This window comes from Melanostigma gelatinosum (assembly GCF_949748355.1).
Source record: "Melanostigma gelatinosum genome assembly, chromosome: 10".
Taxonomy (NCBI): Eukaryota; Metazoa; Chordata; class Actinopteri; order Perciformes; family Zoarcidae; genus Melanostigma; species Melanostigma gelatinosum.
The window spans coordinates 12,924,657-12,942,193 of NC_136643.1; the positions used below are offsets into that span (position 1 = coordinate 12,924,657).

The 17,537-nt window shown below is 43.4% G+C and overlaps 3 protein-coding genes across 5 annotated transcripts; all 3 read right to left on the minus strand.

Annotated features, from left to right (window-relative positions):
• Nucleotides 1-1,345: 1,345 nt before the first annotated feature.
• On the minus strand, nucleotides 1,346-3,433 carry asb11 (ankyrin repeat and SOCS box containing 11; the record flags this gene model as incomplete). Its single annotated transcript, XM_079277681.1, has 7 exons — nucleotides 1,346-1,470; nucleotides 1,555-1,743; nucleotides 2,133-2,267; nucleotides 2,350-2,500; nucleotides 2,619-2,726; nucleotides 2,820-2,899; nucleotides 3,337-3,433. 7 exons carry the CDS (start codon nucleotides 3,431-3,433, stop codon nucleotides 1,346-1,348), a joined length of 885 nt encoding a protein of 294 aa, XP_079133807.1.
• A 687-nt stretch (nucleotides 3,434-4,120) lies between these two features.
• piga (phosphatidylinositol glycan anchor biosynthesis, class A) lies at nucleotides 4,121-8,876 on the minus strand. 2 transcript variants are annotated; one of them, XM_079276535.1, is made up of 8 exons: nucleotides 8,636-8,876; nucleotides 7,731-7,871; nucleotides 7,395-7,556; nucleotides 7,036-7,306; nucleotides 6,733-6,865; nucleotides 6,262-6,394; nucleotides 5,255-5,461; nucleotides 4,121-5,036 (listed from the first exon to the last, which is right to left on the minus strand). In XM_079276535.1, the coding sequence occupies exons 2-8, from the start codon at nucleotides 7,839-7,841 to the stop codon at nucleotides 4,749-4,751; spliced, it is 1,305 nt and encodes a 434-aa protein (XP_079132661.1). In that variant the 5' UTR covers nucleotides 7,842-7,871; nucleotides 8,636-8,876; the 3' UTR covers nucleotides 4,121-4,748. The 2 variants fall into 2 exon arrangements, with proteins under 2 accessions (XP_079132661.1, XP_079132660.1); XM_079276534.1 differs by having other exon boundaries at nucleotides 4,122-5,036; nucleotides 7,395-7,871.
• A 4,084-nt stretch (nucleotides 8,877-12,960) lies between these two features.
• On the minus strand, nucleotides 12,961-17,334 carry LOC306783766 (phosphatidylinositol N-acetylglucosaminyltransferase subunit A-like). 2 transcript variants are annotated; one of them, XM_079277569.1, is made up of 8 exons: nucleotides 17,094-17,334; nucleotides 16,189-16,329; nucleotides 15,853-16,014; nucleotides 15,494-15,764; nucleotides 15,191-15,323; nucleotides 14,720-14,852; nucleotides 13,713-13,919; nucleotides 12,961-13,494 (listed from the first exon to the last, which is right to left on the minus strand). In XM_079277569.1, the coding sequence occupies exons 2-8, from the start codon at nucleotides 16,297-16,299 to the stop codon at nucleotides 13,207-13,209; spliced, it is 1,305 nt and encodes a 434-aa protein (XP_079133695.1). In that variant the 5' UTR covers nucleotides 16,300-16,329; nucleotides 17,094-17,334; the 3' UTR covers nucleotides 12,961-13,206. The 2 variants fall into 2 exon arrangements, with proteins under 2 accessions (XP_079133695.1, XP_079133694.1); XM_079277568.1 differs by having other exon boundaries at nucleotides 15,853-16,329.
• Nucleotides 17,335-17,537: the final 203 nt, after the last annotated feature.

Genomic DNA, 17,537 nt, shown 5'->3' on the forward strand with positions numbered 1-17,537 from the left:
ACAAGATTTTTCGGGGCTCTGTAGAGGTGACCTTTCAGGGCGGCATTTGAAGACTGGAAATAATTTCCCCTTCAGGAGCACCACCTCCAAAACTCAGTCCACCCCTCAGTTCATGAGTTCACCCCTTTTCAACATTTCACATGCACTTGCTTGACTCTGCCTTCTTTAATCCTTCAATGTGTCAGATTTAAACCTATTCAAACCTATTTTGTAAGTCCGTAAACTTTAAAAACAATATCAAACACCACTTCTTTAAAGTCCATCGATTACTCTTTTGACTGATGGTATAATAAAGGCTGTGGCCTTTAAAGAAAATGTAACAAGTCTGGGTTGGCAGATATGAATAGTGTACGGGTCAAAGAATACGGGCAGAAAGGATCCTCAGTTCAGTGAATTTTATAGTAGGAAGTGCAGTGGATAGACATGTGTGCAGCTATAGCAGCATGACTATCGGGGTGATATCCAGAAAGATAGAAGAAACTCCCCTTGCAAGTACTCAAATTACTGCACATGTATTACTGCACATTATGGTACATGACTGTAAATGACTACATTCCTGTTCATAAAGCACAATATTAACATTCAAGGCTAACAAATACAGCCCAAACAAATCAGAGTACTGACTTCAAGTAACGATCAGACGGTGTCCTCCAGAGCAGTTGTAGAATTAGGAACCAATTACGGATAAAACAGTAAAATACTGTTATGTTCATTTCAGCAACAACAGGGGGAAACTGCAGTGCAACTGCAGTGAGTGGACAAACACTGGCAGTCATGTTAACAGGGCGAGGCAGGCTTTCTCACATGTAGATCACCAAAGATAATAAGAATACGACATTACAATCATCTTTTTAACATACTTTTACAAAATACAGTATTTACTCGAAGTGGATATTTTACACTTTATACCTATTTTGTGAGATCCTGCATAACAATATCAGCCCTAAACAGGTACTCCAACGATTTTAATTAATTATAGTCTTCAACAGACACTGAGAAAAGTGACATCACAGCTCCCGGAGCCACAGAATGTATACAACTTTTTCTACATGCAGCCCACTGTCCAACACCTGTAAACAGACTTACCAGAGTTCCCTTTTAAAAACATTTTTGGATGAATGTAAAATCCATGGACTGGAATGGAAAGTATTTCATTAAAAGTATAAAAAATACAAAACCTGACACATTAAAGTTACTGCAATACGAATATCTTGGAACTTGCAGTCCCGTTCTCTGAACTCTGTCTTTTTTCACTTGCCTTGTTAGTCAGGGACAAGGCACAAATGTGAAGGACAGCTCAGCATATGTGGCACACAAGCAGCCTCGGCAGCAGGGCAGAGATGGCTCACTGGTAGAGGACAAAGTCCTTCATGCTGTGAGGGAGGAAGAGGCCAGAGGCTCTGTGGAGACGACTCTTTCCCAGACTTCGGCGAATACAGAGCCGAGAGAGCTGAGACAGAGAGCACGGACCTGGGCAGAGATTTAAGTCCTGTTTTTATACCTTAATATGAATAAAATGGGTTCATGTAACTCGCATGAATGTCCACAACATACCTTTTTTCTGCAGTGCAACTCTCACTGCGCTGTTTGGCGATGACAGAGCCAGAGGAGTCTTTCCCTCTGCGTTCCTATAACACTCGTCAGCCCCAAAGTCCAGAAGAAGTTCCACAACGTTGGCTCCTCCTCCTCGAACTGCAGCATGTAAAGGACTGTCCTGCCCACACCCGATTCGAACATCTGCTGCTACAGGTGCACACACACACACACACACACAGACACACACACAGACACACACATGGTTAAACAGCCGAGGCTTGGTCCCACAAAACGTAGCACTAATAGATACAGAGAAGACAATGAGAGACTCTCTAATGTTTGCTTCCTTGTATTGTGCTACCTTGTTCCTTCGATGTATTTGTAACCCTCTAGGATATTTTTTTGAACTTATGTAAAAGTTGCTCTGTAAATATAATTCTTATTTGTGTTAGAAATCTGCAGTGAAAACTAGACAAGGCATCTTGAGGGGATTAGATGTTTTTTTCACTCTATACGTTTTACTGTTAGGGGAACTATACATCTCTATATGAACTATCATTGTTCCTGACTCTTTGGCAATTTGCAGATTACATTACCTGAGTGTAGCAGCACCTCGACACAATCTGCAGCTCGGGCCATACAGGCAGAATACAGCGGCGTCCCAACCACAGGCAACTCCATGTCGACGTGAGCTCCATACGACAGCAGCACCTCCAGACACTCTCTGTGACCTGAGGGAGAAACAACATCAGACTGATCCGGGCACTGATCAATCATGTCTATACACTAAGACATGTTTGCACACACACGCACCTTTCTTAGCAGCCTCATGGATGGGTGATGGCAGCTGGTAGAGGGTGTGGATGGAGGCACGGTGCTGCAACATGAGCCTGACACAAGCAGCACTGCCGCTGCTGCAAGAGTTGAACAGAGGTGTGGCGCCATCTGTCGATACTGTCTCCACCTACGGGGAGATGTAAAATGAAAATATGTCAAAACTTGCCACCTCTTTTACCCACAATGCAACCCAACCTCTGACAGTTCTTTCTGAGAATTTGAGACTGAAAATACAATGTTCTTACATTTGCACCATTGTCTAGCAGGAACTTGGCACAAGCATAATGGCCACCGAGGCAAGCTTCGTGGAGAGGAGAGACTCTGTCCATGGTGAGCGTGTCTACATGGAAGCCCTGCAGGGGTGATCAGAGAGGAAAACACTGTCAGATACAACCATGAATCTGCGGTGCATCGTGTACACACATCAGGAGAAAACCCAACTTTACCTGAACGATGAGGCTTCTCAGCTGTAGCAGCCTCCCTTGGTAAGCGGCGTCATGGAGAGGAGTTCTGTCTGACCAGAAGTCTTGAGACACAGAGAATAAGATCAGGAATGTCTCCACATTCAGAAAACACACACAGATGCACTCATGGCCAAGTCAACCTGATCTCTGCTCATTGTAGTGTTAAGATGACCTCATTTAAATACATGTTTATCTGGTTTCTCAGGGTCACCCCAACCCCAACCCCCAAACGTACTGAACAACACACACATAGGGTTTCAATGGCTACTGCAGAGCCCAGCGAACAATATTTACATGCAAAGTTCAAATCAAGAACCAAAACACTATGAGGAAACTTGCGTAATGCAAATACATGCAAAGCTAAACCACACTGACTAGAAGGTTTGTACATTTTCTCATGAAGTAACAAAAGTAATCCAGTTGTTACTCTTATTTTTCTCCCACAACACAACCAAAATGAGCTGAAAGAGCTAAAAAAAGACAAAGAAAAAAAACTTACCAGCCATCAGTGAGTTGCATGCCAAACCCCCATAGATGTACAAGGGCCTCTGCCAAGGTTGTGGGGACAGGGAAACCTCTGTTTGAACAGCAGCCATAATGAAAATGAAACAACCGAAGACTCCTCAAAGACTGTCCGGGACTCAAGCTTTGTCCAGGCAGATAAACAAACCTCAAGTCGGCCTTCCTCCCTCTATTATCTGGGTCCTTGGCCACCTCCCCCACATTGCCACCTCCCGCCCACCCTTGTCCCAGACCATGGATACAGTCTACAGTATCTCCATAACAATGGTTCTTTGGAAGGGCCAGTACTGATTATACACCTTGATTTAAGCACAGAAAAGTGCATGCAAACAGCTACAAGCAGAGGGACAACAGACTTGGACAAGTTCCAGTGTAGATGTCTGGGTGAAAGAGGAGCGCTATCCATCTTCTGTTATAACATATTTACAACCCCTAAAGTATTTCACCCCTACATGACTGAAGTGTTATAATTACTTACAAAGAATTGACTAGACATACGCTCTACATGTAGGCATCCGTCACGCTTTTAATACATTACAAAGTCCTATATGTTTTGTTTTAGCTCTTTCCACCTGAACTCATGTGGCAAGTTTATTTTTCACATGCATGATATAAATGTTCAACCTCCAATCACAACGCAATGCAAATCCCCAATGTTGGCCTCTAAAAGCCATGCCACCCCATCTCTATCACCTCCTGCTTCACAGCTAATCGGTGTTTTGTCTGGCACTCTTCATTCCACAGAGCAGTCTCTTTCATAACATTCTAAGAAAGTAGCTGTGTGTCTACGCATAATGTGGTGGTCTTTAGAAAAGACGAAACTACTACAATGCTGTAGACAATCTAAGTGAGAAGACAGAAACAGAAAACAGATGAAACATTACAAAGTAGGGTTTATTTTCCAGAGTGGACTCTCTGGGAAGGTTTGGGGTTTTATAAATATGAAACATCTCAAATGATTACTCAATGGGGTGGTATTCATGATTTTAAAGTCAGACAAATAAACCAATTTGCTCTCATCTACATACAGCTTTGCACAAACTGAAAGTAGTTTACTGCCATCTTGTTTCTCAGTGTGAATACAATCAACCAGCCCTTTACTCCCTCTGTTCAGTTCCATTGATACAGAGTATAGCAAAAACAAAAAAAGTGCTTCTTGAAGCTCCAACGAGTGCCACAGGTTTCCATTTTAATGATTAAATATGAAAATAACTAATTCCAAGTCTTTGACAGAATGCTTTCACAAGAGGTCCCTTTTGATGTGTAAATGTACACAATGTCCGGGGTTACCATGAGCACATTCAGCAGCCATGTTTCAAATGTCAGATGGCACCACAGCGACAACATATAACTGTTAGCAACTGGAAGTGAAGCAGAGGTATGGACTGATCACAATGCTGACATTTTGGATTCTGCCGCTTGCTTCGTGGCACTTTTAGAACGAGCTCCGACTTTACTGCGCGGTTGCTGCCACCACAGTCCGCGAGGGCCGGTGCCGTCCACGGCGACGTCCATGACCCGATCTGGCACCCACCACTGCAGAAGCAGCAGGAACAGAAAGTCTAAAACGGCCACGAATGCAAAGATGGAGCCAGCCACGGGGCCACAGTGGGCCCTCAGTCTCCGCAAACGTCTGTCCAGGGGAAGCACCTCCTCTCTGGCCACGCGGTCGTACACCTGGGGAGGAACACAGGAGGCGGTGATCAGAGTCACCGCGGATCATTCAGCGGGAAGCCCTCAGCTGTGTGAACCATCAGCAGAGTTACATGCGCAGAAGAACACAGATCACTTTGGTCTGTAAAAGAATAAAAGCTGAAACAGGTCCCAAGTACATGCAAAAGCACTAACAGAATGCAGTTGAATGAAACGGCAGGTTGTGGAGTTGGAGAAACTACCTTTTCAGTCCTCTCAGCAACGTTTTTCCAGGTGTAGAGGGTTTGCACACGAGCATGGACAGAGGCGGGGGAGGGGACGGTCCCCGAGCGCTGCCGGGCGATGACCATCTCCAGACCAGCACACAAGGCCCGCACAGTCGGCTCACACATGGTAATCAACTCCTCAGGCAACACCTCGGGAATGCCCCCTACACGAGTGCTCACCACCTGGAAAATTAAACAACAACTAGATGTACACGCTTTATACAAACACACCAAAGTAAAAAGCGCGTCACTGTGCGTTTTCTACTGGCTTCATCAGTCTGTGATGGATTTTTACTGAATTCTATGTCAATCTTGGACAATGGCAACTATTATCTATGGCTGCTTTTGTGCCACAAACTGTCCGCGGACGGCCCCATTTTTTCCCTTTTGAGTTTAAAACTTATTTTAAGCAGTGCTGAGATCGAGTTGAGCAGCCACCTACGTGCACACACCCACGGGAAATCTGTGACAAGAACACTTCAAAAACCTTCAGCTGTGTCAAGCCAATTCTATTCGGTTGAAAGGGCGGTTTCTGTAGAGCTGGTTGGTTTGAAATTCAGAAATGCTTCTTTTGTTCCTGTTTTTGGAGCCATTAGCAGTAAATCATTTTATACATTTGATAAATTGTAGAAATCTGTGGTTTACCACGCTTTGTGTCGCGACATGAATGTAAGAAGAACGTTTAGGACATATTAATAACTGTTTCCGCATCTAATGAAACAGGGAGTGAGAGACACAGGGAGGCAGTGCGTCTTCTCCCGTGTTAAAATGAGTTGTAGAAAGTAAATGTAAACACAGTTAATGCAGCTTCCACATGTATTTCTTAGATATAGGAAACATTGCACCTAATATGGCCATGAGCGTTAAGATTATCCCATCAATCCAATGATACACGGTGATTTTAATGATGAATTTATCTTTGAACTGAAAGACTCTTTCCGATAATTTCCTAACCTGAAACTATTGTACGAATGCCAACACACCTGCAGTCCACAGCTGGCTCCTTCTACGATGGCCATGCAGAACGCTTCAGTGAGAGACGTGTTGAGGAAGATGTGACCCTGCACCAGAACTCCACGAACATCTTTATGCTCCAATGCCCCAAGCAGACAGACCCTGAAGTGATTCAAAAGGAGTGAGGCAGAAATAATACCAGCTTCCAGGGCTAAACAGTAAGGATTGCCCGATTGCCCAGGGCAAGTAAAATGCCATCTAAATCTAGCAACTTACTTGCCCGATTGGGCAAGTGGTTAAAAAAAAAGATGAATTAAAACCCATGTTTTCCAGAGTCAACTCTCTGTTCATAAAACGTCGCTTTTGCAACAGTAATACCCGACATTCAACTCAATATTGCAGGTAAAGTGGTATCATTTTATGTTCTTACAAAGAGCATGTTGTTAAAGAGGTTCAAGTGATCCCCCCCCCCTATTGTACAAAACTTCCTCCAGCTGTACCTGTCATGTAGTTGGTATTTCTCTCTCACTTCCTCCAGCACGAGTCTCTTCGGTCCCTCTCCACCAATTAGAAAGTGCAGATCCGGATGTTTGAGGCAGAGCTCCGGGATTATTCCACCAAGAAGATCGATTCCTTAACAAGAGGAAGAGATTGTGAACACTTTGCCAACATGAGGGCTTGAACAAAAAAGGGCCGTGTCTTATTCACCAAGACATTCTGCGGTCTACAATTTTAGCACCCGTTGTCCAGCAGAAATATGAACTCATAAGCTAAAATGTCAAACACGGACAGCTTCTCTGTACCTTTGCGGTACACAAGACGGCAAACCACAACAATAGTGATCCTGTCGCCCCGGCGCTGGGAGGGGTCGGGGGTGAAGTCGGTAGGGTCAACAGCGTTGGGAATAACAGACACTATCTCCGGGTCGAGTGCTGCACGGAGCACCGTGTTCTCCTTACTGGTGTAGGACACGCACACAGTGTGGTTGGTGTCGCACAGCGTTATAGTCAGAAGCTTGTTGGTCAGCACGGAGCTCACATCAGCAAAGCCGAAGAGCGAGTGGTCAGTGAACACCTGTAAACGATAACACGCGTTAGGTTTATGTCAGCAGATTATGTGCAGCGTAATGATTTTGAGACCCGGCACACAAGAAGTCATATACCGTGTTAAGGCCCATGGTCTTGGCGTGGAACAGTGCGTCATGGCCCATGGCGGAGAATGAGCTGTGTGCGTGCACCACAGTGATGCGTTCCCTTACAAACACACAGCGCATCAGTGGGAGACTGTGGAAGCAGGTGGTGGCTGTGGACTGGTTGTACATCACCTGCAGGGGGAGGTAGTAGACCTTCAGTCCGTTGGTCAGGTGCCTGATGCCCTTCCTCCTGCCATAGGCATGCGTGGCAATTACCACCTTGTGTCCCATTTCAATCAAACACTGAGATAGCTGGTAAATGTGACTCTCTACTCCTCCCATGTTTGGATAGAAGAAGTCGGACACCATGCAGATGTTGTGCTTCCTGCTGGGGACCCCGGCAACCTCTGCAGGAGCTCCAGAGACTCTCTGAGTTGAAGGCTTATTCACAGCCGCTGATCTCCTTCGTTGGCCCATTGTAGATACCTTGTGTGGCTGTGCACCTCACTGAAATGATTAGTTTAGTCATTGATTAGTTGGTAAACAGCAAGATTAATTGGTGACACAAGTATTTTGATAATGAAAAAAAAATGTGTTTAATAATTTTAAAAGCAAAAATATCATACATTTTGTGCTAAATCAATTCAATTAATCAACAACAATTTAATTATACGATGTCTTAACAAGGCATTCCCCGCTTCCAAATTCTTCAATGTGAGAATTCGCTTTTTTCTCTGTTAAATGTCATTATAAACTCTATATTTTGGGGTTTCAAATATATTTAGATTATAAACATAAAAAGTAATTGTGAACATAATTGCCATAACTGTTTCTAACTTGCCCAAAGTACTTTTAAGTGAACCATACACTCTTTTCTTTTCTTTTTGAAATAGTGACTAACATGTACACCTGGAATGAATGATCCACCTGTGGTTTAGTGTAGCACCTGTCTCATTTCTCTCCTGGTTGTAGCAGCTTCTCTCTTAGCATTAGATATGTCCGAGAGTGGATTGTCCCTTTAACTTGCATTTAAAATATGGTAGTCAAGCTCACTCAAGTTTTTACAAACACCTTGGAGACTAACGCTATCTGGTGTAATGTAAGTTGACTATTAGCCAACTCTTCTAAGCTACATTGACGTTGTTGATATCCTATCTGACGCTAGTTCATTAACGTTACACATTAGCATCAAGCTAACCAACTCTGCTCATATTTAACCACTTTACTGAACTTAAAGCAGTTAGTTTTCCTATCTGTCAGAATTGCCTTACCGTGTAAAAAATGTCAGTCCTGTTCCAGCCTGTGGAAACACACAGAACTCTTTTCCACATGTAGATTCATTTATACTCGCTCGCCCTGAGGTAGAAGCCAGTTAGCGCCTGTATCACTTCCGGGTTTGTCACAACGTCATAGGTAATGACGTACGGATACTCCCATGGAGCTCTGCTGTAGGGACGTTTGTGTATATCTACAGGTTTACAAGGTTTTTAGTTGTAATTGTATGACAGGGTCGCACAACGAAGATTGTAGTCCCAATTTGCCACATCGGAAAGAAAACAAACAGCAAAATAATAAATAAAACTAGAGATCCTGAGGCGGCGCACGCTAACGCGTCACCTCCGTTGTAAATAGAGCAATTCAGGTGACAGTTGGCTAACTTAGCTGTTATATGATAACGACAATGTTAGATGACCATTTATCTGTTCATATGAGTGGAGTGAATGTGAACGTTTTATATCCAGCCATGTTCTCCAGAAGGAGAATCTGTTTGTTTTTGTTTTTTACATGAATGAATGGCTGAGACGTTTGTAATTACGAGTACATTGTTTGCATCTTGCAATAAATATTGATATGTTCTTGATCACTTTGTGTTTGTTCTTTTAGCCATTTCTGTTGAGAAGATAACCGTAGACTTTTGTGGGTTTTGAGGCACTGACGGGCTTTCACTGTCATTAATAAATGCTTTGTAAGGCATATAGTCCTCACTTTAGATGAGGTCACACAAAATACTTAAGTAACGACTGTAACTACCTGAATTAATCATGAATTTCAGTGTCAATATGCGTTTATAAAGGATATATTAACATTTTCCCTAACCATTAATGCATATCTAAATCATTATATATATAAATGCATGAATAATGTACATCTAAATAAGTTCTTAATCATTTACTAACACTTTATAAATTGTGTTTTTGGTTGGTTTGTAATATATTTAATACTTCATTTACAAATGGGGAATCCATCATTTATAAAGTATGAAAACACAATAATGAAATACATAATAGACGAGCTTATTAATCAATAAAACATTTATAACTGTTATAAATGATATACTAATGAGTGTTAATGTAGGAACAATGCTTTATAAATGATGAATTAAGTGTTTACTCACACTTAACTAATGCTTCATACCTCAAACACATTTAATGTTGCCACCTGTCCTGTAAAATGCATTTAGCAGCTGTTTTTGATTTATATTACATTCTGCTGTCCCCTTGGCCAGGACCATATATTTTTCCCTTTCTATAAGTTCACTTGAGACTGTTGTATTCATTTTGCTTTTAAGTTCTGAACAAAAACAAAAAAGAGAAAACTCTCAGTACTTTTCATTTCTTGAAGTCACAGGAGTATACAAAAACATACTTGACCATGTGGTCATGAAAAATACCCATACACTGAACATTATTTTGGATGATTACAAAGAAATTATACCATATATGGGTTTTTTACAACATTTGGATCCACCAATTTGCCTGGATGGACATATTGAATAAAATAATACTCTATTGTAACACACCAAGGTTTATTCGGGCTGATCCCGACCGGGCCCCATGGGCAAAGGCCCGGCCACCAGACGCTCTCACCTACGAGCTCCCCTCCTGGGTCTGGCTCCGGGAGGGTGCCCCGGTTTCCCTGGCCCGGGTGAGGTGGCTAAAGTCCGTGGGCTATCTATGGGTCGTTTTGAACCGCTCTTAGTCTGGGCTCTCCCCTGAAACCTCTTTGCCTTGGGCTAATGCCCCGGACAACATAGCTCCCAGGATCACTGAGCCACTCAAACTCCTCCACCACGATAAGGTGGCGATTCGCGGAGGAGATTTATTTATTTATTCTTTTTTTATTTATTTTTTTGATGTATATATATATATATGTGTGTATATATATATATATAAATATATATATATATATATATATACATACTTTTTTTTTTTTTATATATGTATATATATATATATTTTTTTTTTGTATATATATATATATTTTTTTTTTAAGGTTTGCAGGACTTCTGCGTCTGGCAAATAGTTCATACACAAAGAGTGGTTAGGGTTAGGGGCTCCAGATCCTTGATCCGGTCAAGGATCTGGAACCAGGGTTAAGAACCACTCTTTGTATAGTAACTGTTTTCCAAACTGTCTGATGTTTACTGTCTGATGTTTTGACAGTAGGGAGCCGGGCATTAGAAGAGTTTGAACCATTTTTTCTTCTTCTTCTGCTTGTTCTTGATCTGGCTCTGAAGATCTTTTTCAGTGGCCTGAAGATCTTCGGTGGCCTGAAGGAGGGAAGACTTCTCCTGATGCCAAAGAAAACGTTCAGTTTCGAACAGATCTTCTGTATTTTTCTGGGCTGCTATGATCCTCTTTGTCAGATTCAGATATATCTCCAAGTCAGCCTTGGTGGTAGTTTTATGTTGAAGATGCTCAGTCTCCAGCAGGTCCTGTGTTTCTTTCAGAGCTGCTGCGATCCTGTTTGTCTCCACTCTTTGTTCGTCGAGTTGGGCTTGGGATGCCTGGTCTCTTTTGACCATCTGCGTAGCTTTCTCCTCCAATGTTTGAAGAGTAGCTATGTTCTTCAGCTGGGCATGATCGTGGTCCCTGCAGGTTTTTTCCAGGTGTGCCGTGAGGGATGACTGTTCCTGGAAACGGAGACGCTCAGTCTCCAGCAGGTCCTGTGTTTCTTTCAGAGCTGCTGCGATCCTGTTTGTCTCCACTCTCTGTTCCTCCAGCTGGCCTTCATGGTCTGCCTGGAATCTCTGCAGGGTCTGCTTAGCCTCCTCCTCCATTCTTCCAGAATCAGCTGTGGTCTTCACCAGAGTATGATAAAGTCCCCAGGCTTTTTTATTCCGATCCAAGTAGCAAGACTTCTCCTGTTGCCACAGTACATCTCTGTTCTTCAGCTCATTCTGAGCCTTGATAAAGGCTGCCTTGAGCTTACTGTTGTCATCTCCCAGTTCAACAATTCTAGCCTGATAGAGATTCTTAGATATCTCCAACTCAGCCTTGGTGGTAGTTTTATGTTGAACACGCTCAGTCTCCAGCAGGTCCTGTGTGTCTTTCAGAGCTGCTGCGATCCTGTTTGTCTCTGCGCTTTGTTCGTCGAGCTGGGCTGTATAGAAAGCCTGAGCTTTTTCCAGCTTCTGTTTTACTGCTTCCTGCTCTTGTGCGCGAATGGATGCGATGACCTGCACCTGGGAGTGAAAGTGGTCACAGTTGTTTTGCTGGCGTGCTTTGAGGGAGGACTTCTCCTCTTGCCATTGTAGATGTCCATTTTTCAGCTCCTGTTCGGCCTTATGAAGAGCCTCGCTGAGCTGACTGATGACATCTAAGTGTTTATCAACAGCAGCCTGACAGAAGTTCTTGAATACCTCCATCTCCTGCTCGGTGGTAGTTTTAGGCTGAACGTGACGGGCAGACTCCAGCAGGTCCTGTGTGTCTTTCAGAACTGCTGCGATCCTGTTTGTCTCCGCTCTCTGTTCGTCCAACTGGGCTTGATAGGAAGACTTCTCCTCTTGCCATCGCAGATGACAATTTTTCAGCTTCAGCTTGGCGTTAGCCTGACAGAACATCTTAGATATGTCCATCTCCTCCTCGGTCTTTTCGTGGAGAACATCTAGAAAATGTTGAAGACGGTCTTCATTAATTTCTAGGAGGACTCTGTCCTTGGTTGTTGTTCGGGTGAGCCTCGCCTCACTGTCCAACAGTTCACATCTTACTTGTTCCTCCAGTGAACTGAGGTAAAAATCCATTGGAGGTTCAACCTCTTTGGAATTTAATTCCATCTTTGAACCAACTTGGTTTCTGGTGTGAAATACTGTACGAGAGTTTTCCATTGCAATTGTGTTTCTGAACCAACTTGATGAGTACTTTGAGATACTGTATGAGAGTTATCCAATGCAATTGTCAAGTGTGTCTCTGAAAGAATTTGCTATCAGCTGTTAACAACGGTGAGGGACTATATGTAGCTGAGAATCCGTGATGTCATTAGGAAAACATTCTATATCCATGGAGACCTCAACATTAAAGGCACAGAATGCGTGATGTCATCAGGACAACATTCTATCCATGGAGACCTCAACATTAAAGGCACAGAATGCGTGATGTCATCAGGACAACATTCTGTCCATGGAGTCCTTGATGGAGTCGTTACTATGGATACCAGATTGAATGTTTATCTTTGAATTTATGAATGTAATGATTTCTCATGTTCCTTACAATATGGCAAAGAAATGAAACTATATATATATATATAAAAATAAAAAATATAAACTCTTAAAATGCTGATATAAATGATTGTGTCATGTTTTATGTAGTTGGGCAGATAGTAGATTAATCGTGCAAATTATGATACAAGCATGAAATCTTGGTATCTGGTCAAACCTGCCTGATTGGCCATTCCAAGTCTTTGACAGAATGCTTTCACAAGAGGTCCCTTTTGATGTGTAAATGTGCACAATGTCCGGGGTTACCATGAGCACATTCAGCAGCCATGTTTCAAATGTCAGATGGCACCACAGCGACAACATATAACTGTTAGCAACTGGAAGTGAAGCAGAGGTATGTACTGATCACAATGCTGACATTTTGGATTCTGCCGCTTGCTTCGTGGCACTTTTAGAACGAGCTCCGACTTTACTGCGCGGTTGCTGCCACCACAGTCCGCGAGGGCCGGTGCCGTCCACGGCGACGTCCATGACCCGATCTGGCACCCACCACTGCAGAAGCAGCAGGAACAGAAAGTCTAAAACGGCCACGAATGCAAAGATGGAGCCAGCCACGGGGCCACAGTGGGCCCTCAGTCTCCGCAAACGTCTGTCCAGGGGAAGCACCTCCTCTCTGGCCACGCGGTCGTACACCTGGGGAGGAACACAGGAGGCGGTGATCAGAGTCACCGCGGATCATTCAGCGGGAAGCCCTCAGCTGTGTGAACCATCAGCAGAGTTACATGCGCAGAAGAACAAAGATCGCTTTGGTCTGTAAAAGAATAAAAGCTGAAACAGGTCCCAAGTACATGCAAAAGCACTAACAGAATGCAGTTGAATGAAACGGCAGGTTGTGGAGTTGGAGAAACTACCTTTTCAGTCCTCTCAGCAACATTTTTCCAGGTGTAGAGGGTTTGCACACGAGCATGGACAGAGGCGGGGGAGGGGACGGTCCCCGAACGCTGCCGGGCGATGACCATCTCCAGACCAGCACACAACGCCCGCACAGTCGGCTCACACATGGTAATCAACTCCTCAGGCAACACCTCGGGAATGCCCCCTACACGAGTGCTCACCACCTGGAAAATAAAACAACAACTAGATGTACACGCTTTATACAAACACACCAAAGTAAAAAGCGCGTCACTGTGCGTTTTCTACTGGCTTCATCAGTCTGTGATGGATTTTTACTGAATTCTATGTCAATCTTGGACAATGGCAATTATTATCTATGGCTGCTTTTGTGCCACAAACTGTCCGCGGACGGCCCCATTTTTTCCCTTTTGAGTGTAAAACTTATTTTAAGCAGTGCTATGAGATCGAGTTGAGCAGCCACCTACGTGCACACACCCACGGGAAATCTGTGACAAGAACACTTCAAAAACCTTCAGCTGTGTCAAGCCAATTCTATTCGGTTGAAAGGGCGGTTTCTGTAGAGCTGGTTGGTTTGAAATTCAGAAATGCTTCTTTTGTTCCTGTTTTTGGAGCCATTAGCAGTAAATCATTTTATACATTTGATAAATTGTAGAAATCGGTGGTTTACCACGCTTTGTGTCGCAACATGAATGTAAGAAGAGCGTTTAGGACATATTAATAACCGTTTCCGCATCTAATGAAACAGGGAGTGAGAGACACAGGGAGGCAGTGTGTCTTCTCCCGTGTTAAAATGAGTTGTAGAAAGTAAATGTAAACACAGTTAATGCAGCTTCCACATGTATTTCTTAGATATAGGAAACATTGCACCTAATATGGCCATGAGCGTTAAGATTATCCCATCAATCCAATGATACACGGTGATTTTAATGATGAAGTTATCTTTGAACTGAGACTCTTTCCGATAATTTCCTAACCTGAAACTATTGTACGAATGCCAACACACCTGCAGTCCACAGCTGGCTCCTTCTACGATGGCCATGCAGAACGCTTCAGTGAGAGACGTGTTGAGGAAGATGTGACCCTGCACCAGAACTCCACGAACATCTTTATGCTCCAATGCCCCAAGCAGACAGACCCTGAAGTGATTCAAAAGGAGTGAGGCAGAAATAATACCAGCTTCCAGGGCTAAACAGTAAGGATTGCCCGATTGCCCAGGGCAAGTAAAATGCCATCTAAATCTAGCAACTTACTTGCCCGATTGGGCAAGTGGTTAAAAAAAAAGATGAATTAAAACCCATGTTTTCCAGAGTCAACTCTCTGTTCATAAAACGTCGCTTTTGCAACAGTAATACCCGACATTCAACTCAATATTGCAGGTAAAGTGGTATCATTTTATGTTCTTACAAAGAGCATGTTGTTAAAGAGGTTCAAGTGATCCCCCCCCCCTATTGTACAAAACTTCCTCCAGCTGTACCTGTCATGTAGTTGGTATTTCTCTCTCACTTCCTCCAGCACGAGTCTCTTCGGTCCCTCTCCACCAATTAGAAAGTGCAGATCCGGATGTTTGAGGCAGAGCTCCGGGATTATTCCACCAAGAAGATCGATTCCTTAACAAGAGGAAGAGATTGTGAACACTTTGCCAACATGAGGGCTTGAACAAAAAAGGGCCGTGTCTTATTCACCAAGACATTCTGCGGTCTACAATTTTAGCACCCGTTGTCCAGCAGAAATATGAACTCATAAGCTAAAATGTCAAACACGGACAGCTTCTCTGTACCTTTGCGGTACACAAGACGGCAAACCACAACAATAGTGATCCTGTCGCCCCGGCGCTGGGAGGGGTCGGGGGTGAAGTCGGTAGGGTCAACAGCGTTGGGAATAACAGACACTATCTCCGGGTCGAGTGCTGCACGGAGCACCGTGTTCTCCTTACTGGTGTAGGACACGCACACAGTGTGGTTGGTGTCGCACAGCGTTATAGTCAGAAGCTTGTTGGTCAGCACGGAGCTCACATCAGCAAAGCCGAAGAGCGAGTGGTCAGTGAACACCTGTAAACGATAACACGCGTTAGGTTTATGTCAGCAGATTATGTGCAGCGTAATGATTTTGAGACCCGGCACACAAGAAGTCATATACCGTGTTAAGGCCCATGGTCTTGGCGTGGAACAGTGCGTCATGGCCCATGGCGGAGAATGAGCTGTGTGCGTGCACCACAGTGATGCGTTCCCTTACAAACACACAGCGCATCAGTGGGAGACTGTGGAAGCAGGTGGTGGCTGTGGACTGGTTGTACATCACCTGCAGGGGGAGGTAGTAGACCTTCAGTCCGTTGGTCAGGTGCCTGATGCCCTTCCTCCTGCCATAGGCATGCGTGGCAATTACCACCTTGTGTCCCATTTCAATCAAACACTGAGATAGCTGGTAAATGTGACTCTCTACTCCTCCCATGTTTGGATAGAAGAAGTCGGACACCATGCAGATGTTGTGCTTCCTGCTGGGGACCCCGGCAACCTCTGCAGGAGCTCCAGAGACTCTCTGAGTTGAAGGCTTATTCACAGCCGCTGATCTCCTTCGTTGGCCCATTGTAGATACCTTGTGTGGCTGTGCACCTCACTGAAATGATTAGTTTAGTCATTGATTAGTTGGTAAACAGCAAGATTAATTGGTGACACAAGTATTTTGATAATGAAAAAAAAATGTGTTTAATAATTTTAAAAGCAAAAATATCATACATTTTGTGCTAAATCAATTCAATTAATCAACAACAATTTAATTATACGATGTCTTAACAAGGCATTCCCCGCTTCCAAATTCTTCAATGTGAGAATTCGCTTTTTTCTCTGTTAAATGTCATTATAAAGTCTATATTTTGGGGTTTCAAATATATTTAGATTATAAACATAAAAAGTAATTGTGAACATAATTGCCATAACTGTTTCTAACTTGCCCAAAGTACTTTTAAGTGAACCATACACTCTTTTCTTTTCTTTTTGAAATAGTGACTAACATGTACACCTGGAATGAATGATCCACCTGTGGTTTAGTGTAGCACCTGTCTCATTTCTCTCCTGGTTGTAGCAGCTTCTCTCTTAGCATTAGATATGTCCGAGAGTGGATTGTCCCTTTAACTTGCATTTAAAATATGGTAGTCAAGCTCACTCAAGTTTTTACAAACACCTTGGAGACTAACGCTATCTGGTGTAATGTAAGTTGACTATTAGCCAACTCTTCTAAGCTACATTGACGTTGTTGATATCCTATCTGACGCTAGTTCATTAACGTTACACATTAGCATCAAGCTAACCAACTCTGCTCATATTTAACCACTTTACTGAACTTAAAGCAGTTAGTTTTCCTATCTGTCAGAATTGCCTTACCGTGTAAAAAATGTCAGTCCTGTTCCAGCCTGTGGAAACACACAGAACTCTTTTCCACATGTAGATTCATTTATACTCGCTCGCCCTGAGGTAGAAGCCAGTTAGCGCCTGTATCACTTCCGGGTTTGTCACAACGTCATAGGTAATGACGTACGGATACTCCCATGGAGCTCTGCTGTAGGGACGTTTGTGTATATCTACAGGTTTACAAGGTTTTTAGTTGTAATTGTATGACAGGGTCGCACAACGAAGATTGTAGTCCCAATTTGCCACATCGGAAAGAAAACAAACAGCAAAATAATAAATAAAACTAGAGATCCTGAGGCGGCGCACGCTAACGCGTCACCTCCGTTGTAAATAGAGCAATTCAGGTGACAGTTGGCTAACTTAGCTGTTATATGATAACGACAATGTTAGATGACCATTTATCTGTTCATATGAGTG